At 38.0% G+C, this 15,212-nt stretch overlaps 1 protein-coding gene across 1 annotated transcript in view; it reads left to right on the top strand.

Moving 5' to 3' along the window:
* The window catches only part of LOC138491456 (calcium-activated potassium channel subunit alpha-1-like), a 1,832,603-nt gene that overhangs the window by 1,735,376 nt on the left and 82,015 nt on the right, over nucleotides 1-15,212 (top strand). Inside the window, exons 23-24 of the mRNA XM_069617974.1 lie at nucleotides 3,105-3,182; nucleotides 7,554-7,690. Of these exons, the coding sequence (XP_069474075.1) occupies nucleotides 3,105-3,182; nucleotides 7,554-7,690 (215 nt within the window). The remainder of the gene's footprint in view (nucleotides 1-3,104; nucleotides 3,183-7,553; nucleotides 7,691-15,212) is intronic.

The raw sequence follows: 15,212 nt of genomic DNA on the forward strand, positions 1-15,212 counted from the left end.
TGCCATATCTGTATATCTAACCCCTGCCTTTTCTTTCAGCCATCCGGGACCCTGTGCATCCTGTTCCTACCTTCCCCTGCGGCCCCAATAAACGATCAGCGAGTGGTATTACTCATCTCTGATTGGTGCTTGAGGAAGGAGGCACTATAATCTTTGTGGACTCCAAGGCATAACACGTGCTGACTTTTTACGGATGAGGTTAAATCTGTATCCCACTAAGGAAGTGACAGCGGTCCGCAAGCCAGCACACTCATGCAACTACCAATGTAGGCTATGTGACTGCACCAGAGAAACACTTGTTTCCCCTTACCTTACATTGCCCAGGAGTGGAAGGCCTCTAGTCTAAATGGTTGGTGAAACACTTCAGCAAATTTTCAACGCTATCTCCAGATGATTGGTGGGGGAGGTTAATGTTGAGTTCTCAAATATCCTTGACTTTGGCTTTGGAGCCAACCCTGCCAAAATGTATGTGATGCAAGCCCTTTCCAGCAAGCTGTGCACTCAGTAGGCCTCTCTGATTGCCTCAGTTTCCCCTGCCACTGCGAACCTAGTTTCAATATAGGCTCAAAATGTTGATTTACTATGGTCTGATAGTTTACAAAGGTATGGTTAAATTCTGGCTAGCTTTTGTGATTCTGCCATTAACCATTGCCATTGCCATTGCCATTTAGGGCTCTTGTTCGTTTACTAATTTGGTGTAGCTTGGGTTTTATTTATCACTAGTTAGCTGTGAAGTTAAGAGTAGTTTAACTATTATTAACTGCAGTAGGTGTTAGGGTAATTTTCAATAGGGCACCATCCACATCCGGAGTTGTGTTTTTGAGGTAGTCCTCCCAGCAATATATTTTCTTTGTAAGCATGTTTCCACCTTTGCAGACACGAAAGACTTGTTGAGGCTGATGGTGTTAAATTGTTACAAATTGGTTGCCCTAAAGTATGACTCTTTTGGAATGAGAAGTGTTTGCCTTGTCGAAATAAGGTCCGGCATGCACTTTTGAGTTTGTGTTGCCTTGTTCGACTCATATGTCAACTTACTGGTGTAGGATTCAAATGTTATGGGTGCCTCCATCGTTGCAGGGTGCATCTTGCTTCATTCCTACAAATGTTGGCATTTGTGAATTAGTTTATGGTTCACATGCACTCAGCATGGATGGACATGATCTGTTTTTGGATATTGGATCTTTGTAAATGGCCTATTGATTTGTCTTCCTAAGGATTCTGTTGCTTTCATCCACTGGGGTTTATTAAGCCGAGTCTTGATTTTCAGCTGAATAAAAAAGTGGTGGAAATATCTGCTCTTGATCATGTACCAAAATGAAATTGCCATCACCCTTATGACATCATATTGCCCATTTCCCATAAGATTTATTTTCTAGCTGACTTTTGGTTTACGTTTACCCAGGTCCCGTCTTAGCTTTGCCATTGCTTATCCAAAATCATGGACTATGGACATGAACTGTGGCATTATGGACATGCGGATTAAGAATTATACCAAAAGTTGCTGTGCAGCTGGGGTAACTGGGCCACGTTCGAAGATCCTCTCTCAGCAGACTGCCCCAGTATTTAAATAAGTAAATAAAATAATTATTATATTGGGTTCTTATATCACGCTTCATGCCGCAGTAGCTGATAACCACAGGACCAGGTTTCGAACTCAGCAGTGTCTTGCTTTCAAGACAAACACATTTCACCTGAGGTATCCTCTACTAGTATAAACAATAAGGCTGTTCATAAGCAACTAGAAGTAGTAATCAGGGTGGAGGTCTAACGCCCTTGGTCAGGATCGGCAGACCGGCAAGCATCATAATACGTCACTAGTGAAAATGGATACGGAGAAAGGACTATCTGGGGATGAATGAATTTATTGTTCTGATGGGAGGAGGGGATACATGTGATGGAAGAACTAATGGTAGTTTTTCGTCATTATTCTGAGTTCTTGGGGAAGTCAGTCAGGTGTGGCCCTATTAGGTTTAGATTGCTCTTTTCCTTGACGTGCAAGACAATTAATAATATGCCTCTGTCTGCCATGCACCCAAAATTGATGCATGAGCTTGGTTTCTCCAAATAATTCTGGTGCAGTGACTTGGACGTGGCGTGATATGGGTGCACCACCGAGCTTGTAGGCAACCTCCTCTTGAATGCCCGATTGTATGATCCATCAAGAGATAAGAGGTCCTGGTTAAAAACTCCAAGTGGAAGAAGGTTGACGAAAAGTGGCGTATTTACATGACCGCTCAGGGGAGCTGAGGGTTTTCATGACGGTTAAACAAGAGGTATAATTATTTTGGGTTTATGCTAATATAAGTTGAAGGTTTTGGGTTGCTTATATAGTTATACCGTTTGTCTTTGCCTGGCCGATTATGATGATTCTATGATGATATGTGCCACAGAAGGGACATCAAAGTGAATGATCATAATTACTAGCAACCATCCCTAAAAGCATATTTTGCAAGCTATTTTCTGTGTAAAAAATCACATTGGAGTGTTTTGGATTTTCCCTAATTTATAACTCAATGTTTGTGGAAAAGGTTATGTAGGAGGGGTACACTAAAACATTAAAATGTCAGCTGTTTTATACTGATTGTAACAACTTTAAACTTGGAAATCTCGCTCTCTCGCTTTCTTTTCGAGTCACTCACTCTCCTCGCTTTTCTTTCTTCACCTCTCTTTCTCTTCACATCTAGAAACCTCTTCCCCCCCTCTATATGTTCCACTCTCTTGCTTTCACTCTCATCCGTTCTTTCTTTCATTTTTTTTCTTGCTTCCTTTTTTTCTCCTCCCTACTTTTTGTCCTACTTTCACTCTGCATGGAAATGTGCAGTCTTCCCAAAAGCAAATGTAAGTTAAAACTAAATAGAAACAGTAACCAGCCCTTCTGATTACTTACTGCACAAAGCTATTCCTTGAAAGAAGTATTCACTCACTAACGCCTTTACAAGTGAACAGTGATTGCTCAAAGGAATTGCCATTTGGGAACTGTAATTATAAATCCAATGTTGTGTTTGGCATTGAAATTAAATGCCTTTTTTTGTCTACTTATTATGAATTTTGACTCTTTAATTGGTTAACCAACTGTTTATTTTATCTCACATTCTCAATGACAGATCCACAAACCAGTGGCGGAAAACAGACTGATCTCTCCCAGAAACATTACCAGAAGATTCCAGTCATCACTGACCTGAGTAAGCTATTTCTGAATAACAGATTAACAATGTGAAACTGTTCTCTTCCTAATGCCTTTGCCGCTCACTCAATAGCATTGATTTTAACCAAAACACTCACTCCAAAAGATTTAAGTGGTCCGGGTCATCCAGTTTCTAAGACCACACACTTATATTTTTGGCCAAGGTTATTGACTGGAGGAAGAGGCGGAGATCCAAATTCCTGTGAATGGAAAGGTTCATGAATAAAATTATCAGGACCCATCTTGAGCAACCCAACCCTTCATTGTGCCTTTTAAATCTTTGCCATTACTCATGCCTTGGCCTGCATTGGCCTACCTGGCTATGCCATCTGAAGTTCAGTTCCAACCCCACAGCCTGCTAATATTTCTCTAACGAGTGTTACACAAAATATGTTTGTGTAACAACACTTGCATAATTGGAAAAGGCAATCAATGCACCTTATACCACGTACAAAAAAAAAACTAAGTACAGAGAAGGAACTCAAGCGAAGGACTGACATTCCATGCACATTCACTGTATCTATCTTTGTGATGGAACGACATCCAAAATTTGGTAGCTACATAAAAGCATTTCTCTATGCTCTCAGCTTCTTAGATTTGAGCAATTGTATTTTCTTCTCTAAGCACATTGATGTCATAGATCCTTTGGAGAGGGAAGCTTTCTCTGATCATAGACCCTACACAACCTGGTGCAAATATTATCAAAAGGAGAGCACAAATGGACACATTAGTACATTGAAAGAAATAATATTCTACACATACTGAGTTTAAATTGGGACCTTGTGTAGAACAGGGATACTTCTCATACCCGTTGGACCATTGTAGTGGATTTTAGTTGAATCACGTCTACAAAAGCAGAAGTTTGTTTTCCTATTGGTAGTAAACTTGTTGGGGTTGGGCCATCACTTTGCCTATCTGAAAGTACCTTGTCATCCGCGAATGAGAGGCAATCAAAAGGAGAATTAATTAGTTAGAGCCGTCCATCTCTGCCCATGTCTCCCACAGGTACATATTTGATTTCGTCATCCCCACAATACATAAAACATTTAGTTTAACTTTAAAAGCTAAATAATTCAGTTTACGGAAGGCTGCTAGTTCTTGCCTTGAAAGCCTTCCATACTGTCTAGCCTATCCATTTATTTTTAGTGGGTGTACAATTGTGACCGGGCGTGAGCTGTGAAATAATCGGTTCAATGCGATTTTATTTAAATTGACTTTATTAAAGATGCTTCGGCCATAGGCGTTTGGTGCTGGAAGCAAACATTTGGTGGCTCACAATTTGGGAAATAAGGTGAGGTACATCAATGTAGGACAGTTTTGGGGGGGTCACTGCAATTTGTCAAAAAATAATATGAATGCAAAGATGGAGAGGTGCTGAGTAAAGTCACACCTGCTGTATGAGAACAGTGAATATTATTCCTAGAAGAGAGTGGCAACATCAGACAGAAAGTTGATGTGAAGGGATAACATCATGGGCACCTGGGGTTCCAAATTCAAGTTTATTGTTTCCATAAACAATCTCAAAGAAGAGGGTGGCACAAATACAGCAGGGGTGAGCAATGCAAAAAGCATAGACCTATTCAAAAGGGACTGGGGTCTGGGGGAAGAAAACTTAAAAGTGGAAGGCAGGGCAGAACAGTGGGCCTGTTGTCGTGGAGTGGCAAGAGGAGCAGTTGAAAGGGCTGCTCAGGGCTGCATTGGACTTTTCCGTGATTTCAGTTACACACCTTGAAGATTGTCAGGTCCGAGGTTTTTGCTTTTAGATTAACATTTTTTGAGTGTTTGGATGAGATGTTTCTGGGGGTTAGAGGATGTGAGCTGAGCTTGGCAAAAGAATTAATCTAATGCCCCGCCTTCTTAGTGGCAGCATCCTGCTTCAGGAATTTGGTATCCGAGCTTATACTAGATATCTCTTGTGGGTTGGTGATGCCAGAAGTAAAAGGGAAACCAAGAGACATAGAGTTGGTGATACCAGAAGTAAAAGGGAAACCAAGAGACATAGAATCTAGGGACCTACGGGCACAGGGATGCCCCCTCCTTTGACGCAATAATTTCAGCACCTCCTCATTCTTTCCTGCATTTGGTAGTCTAGTTTCAATGTATCTTGCAAGCAGATTAGGGTGAAAATCATACATTTGCAAATTTAAAAAATAAAAATTCGAACTTATTCTATTATGAATCTTGTGAAAATTCTTACGTTTCACACATTTTGTTGTGTGCAAAAAAGTAAGATTTTGTACAAGCAAAATAATTGGAAAAATCCAATCAGAAGTCTTCACTTATGTTGGTAAACATATAGCAAAACCATTTTAATATACTTTAATATTTGTGTCAGGAGTGTTTATTTTTCAAGCACAATATACGATCCATCAATTGTAAGTAGCATACTTAGGATTTTCGAACTTATTTTTTCTGCTAGGAAACACAGATCTCTATTTTTTAAAGAGCTGGAAAACAATACATGTGTTTTTCTAACTTTAAAACTATTTAGAGATTTTTGAATTTTTTTTAAGGTAAGCAGTTTCCCTGATTTCTTAAGTAATTCATTATAGGGGGTCATTTTATAGTAACTTTCTTTGCAGTCATGAGCCCATCAAAGTTACCACTTACTGCGTGCAAATTACTCTTAGCAGGTGGCATTCCTATGGAATCCACCTGCTCCTCAATAGGTGCTAAGTCGACAATGATTCCATGTACCCTTGCATGAATATCTCACGCCCACAGAGGATAACACCTTTTCCTAAGATATTGTCCTCCCGGAATAATACATTTATCTTGAATACATGTTCTAGAGTACTTGACATCCATGTGCATTATGCATGTATTCCTTTGGCAACTTACCCTCCCTCAATGTCATCATCATGATTACTAAATTCTGAGCATATATCATGTATCTATTCTGCTCTAACTTCACTTTGCAATGTTCTTCCATCGTTTATTGTTTTGTTTTTTTACTCAGCCGATCCACTTCCTCTTCTTCTCCACCCCCCGTGATCCCATTTATTTATTTTTCAAATGCTTCTTTTTTGGCCACGATGGTGGATACCTTATGATCCCTATTTTCTTCCTTTATTAGTTTCCCTTCACTTGTAAGCTCCTTTTCCCCGACACACTTTAATATATGCTCCTCTGCATCGCTGCCCCCTTGTTTTCCCTTCAGACTCACCTGTTCCTTCAACACTGCTCTTCCCATACCTTACTTGTACCCAGTGTTCCATTCTATTTTGGGCTCTGTTCTTGTCCATTGCATGCAGTCTTTTTTATTAGGTACATTGTATTGATCGTTCCAACAAAGGTTTGCTAAACCCAAATGTTGCTAAACGGTTTTTGCTGTGGACAGCATTGTAGGGGTTGATGTTCTGTTTTGGAATAATAAACCAGATTATGAACTGATTATTCTTGGGTGAGAAACCAACTTCATCATTATGATGCTGTTATACAAAAGGTATAGAATTTGAAAAGACCTACCCACCTTACATTCTAAAAAAAGAAAAAGTTACCTATGTGCTTTCAATCCCTGTTCTGGGAATTATTTCAACTTTATGTTAACAAACCACAATTATTTTATTACATGTGTCTAATTGTTAAAGTACAAAAGTGTTTTTATCTTTGCAGCAAAGTAAAATGTAAACACTTGAGTTCTGAAATATAATTATCATAAAGTTGTTTTGCTGACTTTATTTTTGCTAATTTATAATCTTTCAAAATATTTTATGAAAATAAGTGAGCAGTAATAGTAATGACTAGAAATTAAAGTACCATACTCATAAAACATTTTGAACTAAATTGTCGTCTTTAACAATTTCCTTTGGCAATTTACAGAGCACTGAAAATAAATCTCGAAAATGTTTCAAATATATTTTTTACTTTTTAAAACAAATATCACAGGACTAATCCTAGATTGGCACATTTTGTTTCACAATATTGAAGATACATTGATTATTAAAACAGTTGACAGTTTGGCATACGTTGTTTAGTGTTGGCTTCAATTAATAAAATGTACAAAAACAAAATGTACTGAATTTTGCACAGTTCAGCTTGACACACAAAAAAGTAGGGTCAACCGATCCAATCTGAGTAAAAGAATAGCCTTTAAAATACATTTTCGAAAATCTTTAAAAAGGGGCAAGTATTGACGAGTTTCTTTCTCATATAAAGGCAGCTAGAGATATTAAGTTATATAATAAAATGTGTAGGAAAAGAACATAAGCCCTAGAGGACAAAGATATTAAATGTTTTTTTAATTTCTCAATATGTTGGTGTCAGTACGGCTGGAGCAATTTGTTATGTGGCAGGTACATGTCTGAAGAACTGTTGTACTTGCTTGTTAATTACCATGCTAAATGAGTTCTTGGTTTTTGTCTTCTAGAACATGCCTTCAATGTAAAATTCCTTGATGTAAGCAGTTCCGCGACCAAGAGCCCCAAACAGAAACTTCACAACTCTTGGCTGTTTGCCTCAGGATCTGTCTTCTGTGGCAGTTTCTTAGATTCACTGATGACAACTGTAAGTAAAATTCATTTGACCAAACATTATTATGTTTCACCTTTTGGTGTGGTGCTCAAATGGTTCAGCTAAATAATCAAAGTGTGGGTTTTACCGGAAATCAATTTTGAAATGACAGGAGTATGGACGATAATTGAGACACCTGCAAATAAGTCAGTGCACTTTCTAGATAAGGAAAGGATTGGGGACAATGAACCCACATATAAGAAAGATCCGAAGAACTTCATAAGGGCACTACAGTTCCAAGAAATTAAAAAATCTAACCCTATTGAAATTTTGAGCCGACAGCATATTGTTGAGCTATGCGTCAGTCTGGTGCCATTACGGATGTTAAGATCTAGTGACTTCAAGATTGTTGATCAACTGGTCACTCCCATGCTAGTGTCGACTAATGCGTGGTGTACAGATAATGAGCTATTGGAATTTATACCAAGTTACCGTGAGCTATTTATTAAGCTCGGGTATACTTGTACTGAAACTTCAATGCTTAGGGTGAAAAATCAGAGGTTGGCCATTGAAGTAAAATGAACAAATAATAGCAGTTCAACTAATTTTGAGAGTGAATATAGTAGAAATGAATGTCAAGCTTGGACAAATGAACCTACAGGGGTAAAGGAAAGATTACATGCCAGTGAAAACCTAAGATCTGTAAGAAACTCTAAGCCTCTACAGACTAGTGAGTCAAGAAGTGAAAGCAAGACTGAAGGCTATTGGCAGTGGCTACCGCTAGAATTTAAAACCCACTTTGACCAGCGTCCCTGATGAATTGAATATGATGATCTCCTGGAACACTCGTGGTAACTCACATTATGAAAGTTGTTATGGGCTGCTGGAAAATCTACATAACGTCTGCATTATAGTTTTACAAGAAACCTGGCTATATGAGAAGTATGATTTAGATGGCTGGTGTTGTTTACAAAGTTTGGCGATGAAAGGTTTAAGAGAACGTCCAAAAGGTGGATTATTAACAGCCACAAACCACCCATGGATTCGAGAGAAATCCAGTTGGTCAACAGATATGGTGTTGGTGGTAAATGTCAGTACCACCCTTCCACAATTCCCGTACATATTAGTGATAAATATATACATAATCCACCGAATGGCACTCATAACCAAGCCAACCAGCCGGAGACTTTAATGCTAGGATTACTCTACCAGAAGAGAATGAATCACAAGGTATAGAGTCTGGTCCTGTTGAATATGAACCCTCGAACAGATATGGTAGATCATGGGGGAACATGATACTAAAGCATCAATTAATCATGTTAAATGGGAAAACCAAGAAAGATGCCAAACGAAGTGCGACCCGGGTGGGGGGTGGCAGCCTCTCCACCATAGACTATATTCTAGTGAATGAAAAAAACCTATACATTGGTGTTGGATATTGCAATTAGATGTAGAGAAGAAAGTGACCATCTACTACTCTATGTGATGCTGGAATATCCCAAGACAGAGACTGAATATCACCGGATCAGCAATATTGAAGTCAATAATGCTGCAAATCGGATAATTTGCAACCCGATTAAATTAGAAAAAGCAAATGCTATTGCAGTAATAGAACTAAAAACATGTGCTGACCAATTTGAGACTAAATCCGAAGAACTCACAAACATACCCATTGGTGAGTTTGAGAATGTGGTGAACAAAATTAAAGCAGTCTATTTCTGTAAGCGGAAATATTGCAGTAATAGTGAAAGATGGAATGTGTCTCATGGGAATCATAACACCTATGACTGGGAAATGAATAAAGCCAAAAGATCACTTAGAAAACTCATAAAATCGATAGTAAAACTGCAAAAAGGTGATGCTACAACATAGATAAGATGGGCAAAGAGACAACATGGGAAATGGCTGTGTAGACATAAAAGAGATAAAACGAGGGAAGTATGGCAGAATATTGCCAAGCATGCCATGAGTAATAATCAATAATAATGTGGAAGGCAATAAATGAAGCAAAAACAAGAAGTCTACCCATTAATAGTGTAGCGGAAAGCGATTGGATAATCCACGTAAACGACACTATTGGAGCGAAGACTACTGAAGAGGGAAGTTACAGTGTAAGACAGGCTATTTGGCATGGGAATTTTAATGAGACCTCATTAAAAAGAATGACCGACCAACTACATTTATCTAGGGCAACTGGACCCGATGGGACCTGTAATGCCCTATTACGCTGAGCACCTGAGGAATGGGCAAGAGCATTAGTTATCTTGTTCCAATGGATAGGCAAAAATGGGATACTTCCTGAGTCACAGCGTAATAGCATCATTCTCCCCGTGCATAAAAAGGGAGAGTGGAAAGATCCCAAAAATTATAGGATGCTAGCTATGCTAGACATCCCAACAAAAATGTTTGCAAAGGTTCTGCTAGAAGAATTGAATGAGTGGATAACAGAAAAACAGATGCTTCCGATCAATCAAGCAGGCTTTCATGCTAAATCCTCTACTTTGCATAACATTCTAAATTTATTGTCTGCAGTGGAATATTCATGGAAGGTCTGTAAACTCCCGGTATATGTGATTTTTATTGATTTCACAGCAGCGTTTGATATTATTGTGAGAGAGAAACTTTGGGTCAAACTAACTAGATGGGGGTTAACGCCTGGACTACTTTATATGATCCAGATGCTGTATTCTGACAAAACAGTGAAAATGCGACTAGATGGTGAAGATCGCCAATCTGAGGTGATCCCGGCAGTGCGTGGTGTGAAACAAGGCTACAATTTAGCAGCCACGTTATTTCATTTGTATTTAGCTGACTGTTTGAATGAGATAGGGGTGGTTGCTGATGCAGTGAAGATCGGTAACTTCCAGGTATCCTGGTTAGGATACGCGGATGATCTTGTCCTGTTAGATTATACTCCAGTAGGCCTACAAAACAGGCTAAATTGTCTGATCCAATTTGCTGACAACAATGGATTGGTAATAAATATTTCCAAAACAAAGGTGATGAGATTCCTAGGCTCTGCAAAGCAATCACGCTCAAATAAGTTTAAGTGAAAGATAAAGAATGTTGAGATTGAAGTAGTTGAATACTACAGATACCTAGGAGTCTTAGTAGACAATAAGTTATCTTGGAAACCACATTGGAATGAGACTAAACTTAAATATTTAAAAATAGCAGGAGCCCTGAGTCTTTTTATTGGAAGACAAGGTGGGTTTTTTGGTGAGTACCATATTATTGCTCTACTATGGCAAAATAATATTGAGCTTGCAATATGCAGCAGGATCATGAGGTAGCAAGTTTTTAAGTGAAATAAGTAAGCTGGAAGGGAAAATGCCAAAATGGCTTTTTAGACTTCCCACCGGGTCACATGTGAATATATTTTATTAGAATGTGATTTTAGATATGAGGGAGATATTTTAGAGTATAAGGCAGCTATGTTATATGTGAAACTGTGCACCCTGAATATCAATACATTAGTGGTAGATTTGATGAAATGTTTTAAAGAAGGAATTAATTTTAATAATTTTAAATCATTGAATGTATTGTATCAATTGTATGTCAAATGGGCTAGAGGCAATGAAGAGAGCTGGTTGATGTATTCTCATGCAAGAGTCAAAAAACTATTACAACTTGAAATATATAGAGTTGCCAAAGAAAGAGACATGATATATCTGGTGACTAAATCAAATAGTGGCATGTTTTTAGAGCAATGGACATTAGAAACAAAGAAACCCAGATACCAATATGCGTATCCCCACCAAGCAACAGTCAGATCATATCTCATGTTTAAATTCAATAAATGTGAGACAATGGAGATATTAGGGGCAAGAATTGGTATTAAGAAAAACCAGAGACTGTTTAGATTGTGTGGCCTCTTAGAAATTATCTTAGATAGGCTTAGAGACCGCCACACTTTTGATATGCTAATGTGAAAGCCTCAACCATCTACGGAAAATATATCTGTCAAGATATAAGAATTGCCTAGAGGAAAGGATGGAAAAAATGTGGGAAAGATTGATGCAAGGGAATGATATGAATTTGATCTTTCACATGATGACATTTTATGAGTTGATTTTAACCACTTTAAAAGATTTGTCTGGAGGGATTTATGTATGATGCTCTCTTTATTAATTTTAGAAATGTTGTTAGAACTTAAAAGGGGATTTTGTAACATATGTAAAACCTGATTTGGTTATAAACATATTACTATTAAATAAAAATAAAGAAATCAATTTTCAGTAAAATTCACTATGCTGGAATCATACTAGATGATAGGTGGATCGGCTTGGGCAAACACAGCAGACGGTGCATTCTGTTCTGATTAGTTTTAGGATTTGCATAAGGATAATTTAAATTTTATATTTGATATGTCATTGTGAATTGTTAGTCCTCATCATACCTTTGCAAACAGGGCTGCACATATCTTCCTAATTAATTTCAGATTTCTCCCATAATTATTACTGTTAAGAGCATTATATTATACATCATAAAGTGAGCCATCCATCCATCCATTCGCCCGCCCATCCATCCGTAGCTGCTTCATAATAAAGCAAGCAATATGTCCACGCAGATAATCAGTTACAAAGGTATGAACATGAAAATGTGCATGATCATAAGGCATACATGAATAATATAAAGCAAGCAGTAGACTCCATGGGTGCAATGCAAATGAATCCAATTTTAACCTGCATTGTGCTAAGTGAAAAAGCAACTTGTAAAACATGGTTTATCATTTTCAATACAAACTTAGATATTGTAAATGTGACTGTAGAACCGCCTAATGTATTGAACAAATTGAATGGAAAATCTCGAATTTTAAACGACTGCATTAATAATCATTGGCACCTTGATGAATGGCAGTAGAGTATAAATACATTGTACATTAGCCCACGAAAGGTGTCATCAATATGACTTGCGAGCAGAGGAGTGTGATCATTGTGATCATGCTTAAAGTTTGTGAGTGCAAGCTCATGTGTGTGTGTGCAGATAATTATTGGCACATGCACAGAGTGGCATGCCTGCAGTGGTTCGTTCTCACAAACACACTTCCATGTGCATGCTCATAGCTCTGTGTGCACACACACAACTCTGAGTGTACACATCAACAAACCTCTAAACACACAAACACATCTTGTATATGTATCTGGTTTAAGGTAAAATATTGTGTAACACAGTTTGTGAATTTGTTTGATCTTAGCAGGGTACAATAAACAATGTAATCAATGAAGACTATCCCCAACATTGCCAGGGAAAATGTGGATGTACATGATGGCATGCCGTCGGCAATGACATTTAACTGTGCAGAGAGTGAGTGTTGAGAGATATTCCTTGAATAATAATTCTAGGCTGGTAAGGGTCTATCCAGCTGGTCAATGAGGATAGTTCTCTATCGCAGGAATAGTTTCAGCTTAAAAAGACCCAATCTCATGTACACATTCACATTTTTATGAGTTAAGTACCTTGTGCAACACTGTGATGTTGGTGAAACAAGAGATATTGGAGACATCATGCCATTGAAGGATGTCTCTAAGGTGTTTTGGAGATATTATTCTAAATGGTAAGGTTACGGAAAAAGTGGAAGAAGGGGAAACCTTTCCTGGAAAACCTATCCCATTTACGGTGAATTATTGTCATTGTTTTTAAAGGAGTGATATGGAACAAAACAATACATGCAGACTCAGCCAAGCAACAAAAAAAAAATAATTTGAATTCTAAAATAAGATGGGAAGGAAATATATAGTTCAGAACATATACATTTGTAAATTGATGGAAGGAAGTTACAAATATAATGCATCGATAAGTCTTCACTTTTATTACATCTGTGTAGAGGTCTCAAGATCTTGGAAATGAGCTTCACTGGGGTCTGCTTAACCTAACATGCTCCACGTCCTTTTCTTGAAAGTCAAGATTCAACACAAGGGACTTCTTCCTGAGAAAACATTTGTACCAGGATATACAATGGTTAATTATTATGTCTTTTCCACAACTCTATAACGCCAGCAACATTGATTACAAAAGTCTGTTGTACTTTCCAAGTATGTATTTTCGGTACCAAGCACCAGAGTAGAAATTAGAGCACCGTAAAATGTGCATGCATAACAAGGCAAGCACACCTTTCAAACACAACAAAACATTGAACCTGCTCATCATAGAGATTGATTAGCTGTATAAATTGGTCCCCGTAATGCTTAACACAGCAACTTAGTTCTGTCATAGCAGACACCTCATTAGAGAAATTATGCAGCAGCCCCCAAATGCATTTTGTGAATACCCAAGATGCAGTTGCACTGTGGATTTGCCTTAACACTAGTGCAAACTAATCTACACTTAATTTGCTTCAGACCTAATTCAATTCTGTATACGCAAAGAACATTTGAGCATGCATAAAAAGCTTTTGTGCTGCCACACAATTTCGGTAATGAGCACCTACACAACTCATAATCTTCTCTTTCTCTATAATACGCCTTTGAGACACGTGTCTGATCTTTGTGTGATGCCATATGGCGATGTTGTCCTTCAAAGTATTGATTTTACATTTTTGTATTTTATAATCCGAAACAAACATACCTATCTAAGCTATAAACAAGTAACACATTGCCACTTTGTTATAGCTTTCTTATTGCACTATCATAAATAGGTAATTCATGCATGCCCAGGCTACAAATTGGTTCATTAAAAATGCGTCGATTCTGTGGGTTGGTTACTGTTATCTAATTGTATTTCTGCATAGTTTTACATATTTGATCGTCTCTTTTAATCTATTGTATTTCCATGTAACTGAATTCCTGTATCTCACAGCTTTGTTGTCATGTAAGAACTTGTTACAGCCTTCAATTCGATTCAAGAAAGTCTGATTGGCAAGGAATAATAAATATTGCTAAAGCTTGCATATTAATTATCCCACCACAGCAATTAATTACACACAGGATCTCGAGTTTCTGATAAAATTGCAGGATAACAGGAATTTTGCTGCTCTTTCTAATGTCTCTGGGGTTGCCCCCAGAGCAATTTTGATTGTTTGTACATCTTTGACCTTCATGAAGTCTCTGAAATGTATGGAAATAAATTAATGATATATTTTGCTTTTCTCATCAAACCTGAGGAAGTGTAAAAGAAAACAAGTGTTGTTTTCCACCATCCCTTGTTAAATTGTTGGCAGATCTATTTTTGCTCTGCTTTCCAAGAATGCTTTTGTTGGCCCCTCTCAATGTCTAGACTGTGGTCACTGACCAAGTATTTTGTCCATTGCATGCTTGTGTTTTGGGTATTTTAGTTTCACAAGATATTCTGCTATGGCAGGGGTCTGCAACCTGTGGTTCTCCAGATGTTTTGGACTGCATCTCCTCTGATCCCTCAACATAGACTATGCTAGTTAGGGCTCGTGGGAGCATTAGACCAAAACATGTGGGAAGCCAAAGGTTGCAAACCTTTGTGGTACAGGGTGCCATTTGATAAGCCCCCGAGCATGTTATTTTGTGTATTGTCTTGAGTGTGACATTCCCATTGGTTGATGTATCTCTTCTTCATTTCTTCTGGATATGGGTGTAGTTGGAATGATCCCAAAAGACTTCCATTT

This window comes from Ambystoma mexicanum, chromosome 10, assembly GCF_040938575.1.
Source record: "Ambystoma mexicanum isolate Mex_15411 chromosome 10, UKY_AmexF1_1, whole genome shotgun sequence".
NCBI lineage: Eukaryota > Metazoa > Chordata > Amphibia > Caudata > Ambystomatidae > Ambystoma > Ambystoma mexicanum.